General features: G+C 40.1%; 1 protein-coding gene across 3 annotated transcripts in view; it reads right to left on the minus strand.

The window, feature by feature from the left end:
- Positions 1-5,899, minus strand: part of MAMDC2 (MAM domain containing 2) — a 157,844-nt gene that overhangs the window by 69,501 nt on the left and 82,444 nt on the right. For all 3 annotated transcript variants that reach the window (XM_019517471.1, XM_019517472.1, XM_019517473.1), the window contains one exon: positions 1,450-1,706. In XM_019517471.1, coding sequence (XP_019373016.1) covers positions 1,450-1,706 — 257 coding nt within the window. The remainder of the gene's footprint in view (positions 1-1,449; positions 1,707-5,899) is intronic.

Genomic DNA, 5,899 nt, shown 5'->3' on the forward strand with positions numbered 1-5,899 from the left:
GTTGTTATTTTCAGTCTGTGGTCTGCAGACCCCTGGGGGTCTCCAGACTGTGTCTAAGTTTTCCCTGAAAGATTACTATGATCAATCAAAAGTATGTGAATACCCACACTTACAACTTAAAGGCATCTGCACCTCCATTCAAAAATTTTTAGGGGTCCACAAATTTAAAAAGATTCAAAACCACTGTCTTGGGGCATCACTGCTGAATGAATGCTTCCTATGCACAATCAATACTCAGTACAAAACTCTTCTTAGACTTCTGAAATCTTTAGCTCTTGTCTCTTTTCAGGGTAAAGACTTTTCTTGGAGTACGGTTATTTAGTCTGTGTTTGTCTGGTGGATCTGACTGATAGATCTGCTTTGTTATGAGCACTACAGGATGTGGAAAGGATATATAGCATGTAAAAATGCACAGTTTTATTTTAAATTCAACACATTTGAATGTCTGCAAACTCATTATGCATATAAGTGAAGCAATAAGTGTTTTATGCTAGGGTATCCCTATCTTTGGCAAGTGGAATTAAACACACATTCAGCCTTGACAGCTGTATCAGTTATATTCTGCTTATACCAAAACCTCTAAGAAGCTTCAGTGCTGTTCATCAGCGGAAAAAAAAACCTATAATCAATATTTTCTGTGAATGTTCTTAGCATTAATATGATTGCTAACAATAATAATTATTATTATTCATAGATTGTAAGGGACTGGAAGGGACCTCACAAGATCATCAGGTCCAACCCCCCTGCACTAGGCAGGAAAATGTAATTATAATACATTTTTGCTTTACCTTAGAGTTGTGTTAATAATGGGGAGGCAGCTAGAGGAGTAGAAAGCAAGCTCTGGTTACAGGAGGCTAAAAAGAGAGAAGGAAGAATGCACCCCAGGCAGTAAACTCAGGGTACAGAAACTACCACAACTTTTAAAATTACATTAATTTTGCACTGTGTGAGCAGAATCTATTTGATTATGTGACACACAACCTTGAGGCAAAGAATCAGAGGATCCCAGAAATATGCAACTGGAAGGGAGCCAAAAGTGATTAAACCCCCTACACTGTGTAGATTCAAGTACACCTAGACCAGCCTTAGCAAACACTTGACTAAGCTGTTGTTAAAAAAGTTCTGATGAAGGAGATTCCACAGCCTTCCTAGGTAGCCAGTTTTTTATTCATATCCTTATAATTATAGCCTCCCCATCCTTATTGTTAGAATGTTTTTAATAATATCTAACGAAATCTGTGCTGCTATTTAAGTTGACTTATTTTTCTCCTTCCCCCAGCAGATATGCTAAACAACTGGTCACCGACCTCTTTTAACAACCTTATGGTTAACAGCCAGAAGTAAAGCTGTTCTCATGTCCCCTCAGATTAGATTTATCATTACCATATTAAGCTATTATGCAAACAGTAGAAGACAGAGCTATTTCACACAGGTATTCGATTGTCTTACCTCTACTGGGTATGGTGCGTCAAAGTCAACCTCTGCTAAATTCCACTCTGCATTCACTGTATTGTCTGTTTTCCAAATCTCTTCATAAAAGCCACTTGTATCTCGGATATAGAGGGTAAAAACAATGCCACTCTCCTGCTTCAGTTGGTAATAAAAGGATAAACAGCCAGACATGGGCATGCTTGTCCTAGGTGAGATTAGCTGAGCCACCTCCTGAAAATGCTTGACATAAACAGAATCCACATACATGTAGTGGCCTAAAAACAGGAAAGAGATTTGAATATGTATAGCAACAACATTTGAAATAGGTGGGCTGGGTAGTGGTTTTTCTTTATATAAAATGCCTGTTGAGAACTACAAAGACAGGCTCCTTAGTGACGCCAGTCAGAATTGGCATCACTAAGGCTAATAACCGGTGCCTCATCTGACAATTTACAAGCGTCAACTTCCTTCCCATCTCACTTATTCCTGCCTACATTGATCTCCTAGGACAGTTTGGCATGGGGCTATAGGTTTGTGGAAACAGGGCATCAGAAATAAATATGCCAATCACAATCCCTTTTCCCTTTTTACCTCAAAAATCTTTAGTTTATTTTAGACTGAAGAAACTAGTCTTCTTTTCCCAAAATGTTTGTGGATGCTGATAAATGAAAAGATGCATATCATAGATGATTAACATGTTCCAATCATTTTAGATATTGCATTTCTGCTCACCCAGCACTAAGAGCTAGATTCTTTGTTGATGGAATCAGTGGAGTTATGTTGATTTACATCAGCTGAGGAGCTAAACCTATATATGCATATGTATTTATATGAAGTGTGTAGATGTCTTTTTGTGTGTGTATGGGCATGGATATGCACACACGTGTATTTATACTCCCTGTCTTAGAAATGCATAGGGCTGCTGCTGCAATAATTTGACAAAAAGTATTAGCATTGCTCAAAGATGAGGTTCATCATGAAAAATGTTAGGCAGCAAGTAGAGAATGTACCGGGCACTAGAATGAAATGGTGAAACTGCAGCCTATTTCAGAGCTATTGTTGTAAAGGCTTTGTTTTGGTTTGTATATTCCTGTTGCCAAAGAGCTCCTTACCACTGTAGCCCATTAGTTATCTGATATCTTTCAAACCTGGAAGCATTAGATGTTGGTTTTTTCAACATGACCTAGGAACAGTGCTCACTTGGCAGTTGCTGCTTCTTGTCCAAGTCTGGAAAAGTCCTGTTTCCCCACTGCCATATTAAGCCAATTTTCATTTCAACTGTCCAATGGCCAAGGGTATTTTTTGTGCTTCTTTGTCCTTATGCAGTATTACCAGTTGTCACAGCTTAATGTCAATTGTTTGCAGTAAGCTCATTCACAAATGATGGAAAATTTTCACCAAAACTCTCCCACTTGAAAGAGACTGTCCTAGGAATCAGTTTTTTAAGGCCATCTTGGTCAATATGGGCTTGGCCCTGGAAGGAAGCAGGCTGACTGCCAAAGAAGAATCCCTCACAGGTGCTGGAATTTGTTAAATGCATACAAATCTAGTGAAGTTGTACACTGCCTATTAAACTCAAGTCAAATTTGTTAGTAATGGTTACTTGCCTTGGAGCAAAGCAGGGTTGGACTGACACTCTGTACTCAACTCACACAATTGTGAAAGAAAGAAGGAAGGCACAGCGGTATGAGTTAAGGAAGGAGTGTCAGCCATCACTTTTGATTTCCTCATTTCTTGTTTTTTCACAAGCTTCACATTATTAAAGACTGCAAATTGCAATTACAAATCTCTCATGTTGGTTTCCTTTCAATGTCATCCTTTGAACGTGCTACAAACATTTATTTAAAAGATAGCAACAAAGAACTAAAAGGTTTGCCAACTCTTTGTTATTATTATATAAAGAGGTTCTTCTTCTTGCAACAATATGATAGGGAAAAGGTGCCTAATGCACAAGGGCTGAGTACAGGGAGAGTTCTAAAGAATCACCTAAACTTTGCTTTCTAAACCTCCAGGAACAAAACTTGTTCAATGAAAGGGACTAGTGCATACACATTCAAACTCCAGTTCAATGTCACATTAAGAAGCTGTGTTTCATCCCTTACACTTCCTTTCGCTCAGTTCTTCTTTCCAGTATCAACAGTAAGCAAACACCTAGCCCATGGATAAGTCAGCACTAGTAGTATGATAAGACTTCTCAAGTTTGTCATGTGCTCTTATGCTCTGACTGTAACTTTAAAATCTAGACAATGATTTAAAAGTTATTTTTCCATTTTAAACTTCTAAATTTCTGTATAGAGTTGAGGTTTTTTTAAGCCTACTACAAGAAATAATAACTACAGCATAGTGGTTTTAGACAATTTTCCTTAAACTTCTCAAGCTATCTGGATCTCCTATATATTTTCATCTCTTCTTTCACGTCTGAAACAAACAACACCTCCAAACAATGACAGTCACAACAGAGGTGCCCAGATAAGATTTGTAGTGTGAAACTCTCATAGATCTCGTATCTGAGTCACAATCACTGTTACAGATGCAGATCTAATACTGCTGTTGTTTTACTATCAAAGGCAATAAATCACATGAAAATCATTAAAGTTGGCTGAAATAGCAAAGCTAATGTGCAAATAGCACTATGCTTTGAACTTGACACCTACTGTAGGTTTGCCTAGGTGTGCACTTGTGACCCTTCATTCAAGCTATACAGATACTTTTTATCTTTGGAATATATGGTACATGTTCTCAAAAGACTTTTTCTAATTTTGTGCTCGTCATTCTTGAATGTTCAATTCAAAACACTTCTTGGCTGATTTTCAGAAATGCTTAGCACTCTCAAATCTTATGGGGTTCCATTATAAATCCATCCAGAAACTGAAACTGGTGCAACTGCAGCAGTCTAATCTACTCCACTGCTATTGCATATAAAAATAAATGCTATAATAGACATTATTATGTCTATTATAATTATTATGTCATATAAGTAAATACTCCCTGGCCTTATTCTTTCCCAGGGAGTATTTACTCAGTGAGAGAAATGTAATATTGGGTCTTGGTGAAGAAAAATGTCTTGCATTTGAAAGCTTGTCTAACTGAATTCTAACTAAATTGTTGCCCCAATAAAAGATATTACCCTAACAAATCTTTGCCATAAATAAGACATTCAATCAATCTCTGAACATGGGGCTAAATCCACAGGGGAAAAGCACATCAAGGTAGTTCATTAGAAATGTCCATTCAACGAGGTATAATTTCTAATATCTGCTGTGTAAAGCATTTGGTAACACATACAGTTTTAAGCAAAAATAAAGCTTTTAATCTCTCTCAAGTTCCTTGTATGTTTGAAAAGGAAAACTAGGTGGCTCATATTTACAAAGCCATACTCCATGTACAGGGTTTTCATAGCTAGAAGCAGTTCTGACATCTATGTTTTCATTTTGCAAATGTAGTAATTTGCTGCTCTTGCAGCAAACCATGATTTTTTGTGTCTGTTCCAAAGAACAGGGCAAGGAGAAGAACACAAACTGGAAAACATGAGAATAAAGAAACACGCAGTGGGCACATCTACACGTACAATTAATTCGACTGAATAAACTCCAGCACATTTTACACTGGAGTTTATTGCTCCCGGGCTCCGCATTCTTATGTGTGCCCAGGACAGCAGCACATTGAGCCAGGTTGGAGCAGCCCCACCTGGCACAGAGCCCAGCAGGTCAGCCTGCCACCCTTGGGCTGCTCCAACCTGGCTCAACATGCTGCCAAGGGGCTGGCTGGGGCAGAAGGGTGCTTCAGGGTGAAGTTAGCTGGCAGGCAGCCCCCTGCACTGTAACACCGCTGTGCCCCTGCCAGCCCCCATCAGCATCTACACACGCATTGCAGAGTAAATAACACCACCTCAGGATAGTACTTGTGTTGACACAGTAAACATCTCATGTTGACATAACTAGTAGGGACTAGAAAAAGTAGCTATGGCCATATCCACACAAGCGTGGACATTTGGTTCTCCAGGGACAAATAGCAGCAGGACACCTTGCACCACTGCTAGCTGTCCCAAGGGAATGCCTGTGCCACATGCTCTCTGGTGCACAGCAGGTTACCCCGGGTGGAGTACGGGAGGCCAGGGCCAGCACTGAACTGGCCCCAGCAGCCTTATCTGGGTTCCTGGGGGCCTCTTGGGGCTGCAGCGGCAGCAATCCTGCCACTTGGAGCCCGGCCAGCAGCTGGAGTGTGGCTCCGGCTGGCCCACCTCTGGTTTTGACCAGCATGCACTGCCCCTGTGTATGCCGCTATGTTTTTTTTTTTACCCTTGGATATGCACGGGCAAGGAAAAAAAAACCCCACAATGCTCCCTTGCAGCACAGAGAACAACTGGATGTGTGGTATGTGGTGCCATAGATGTGTCCACTGCACAACACACTGCATGGTTGCGCTCGTCTAGATGCAGCCTATGAGAGCAACGTTTCAGGTCTGCTCC

The sequence above is a fragment of the Gavialis gangeticus genome, unplaced genomic scaffold (assembly GCF_001723915.1).
Source record: "Gavialis gangeticus isolate Ggan-Ray unplaced genomic scaffold, GavGan_comp1, whole genome shotgun sequence".
Classification (NCBI taxonomy): domain Eukaryota; kingdom Metazoa; phylum Chordata; order Crocodylia; family Gavialidae; genus Gavialis; species Gavialis gangeticus.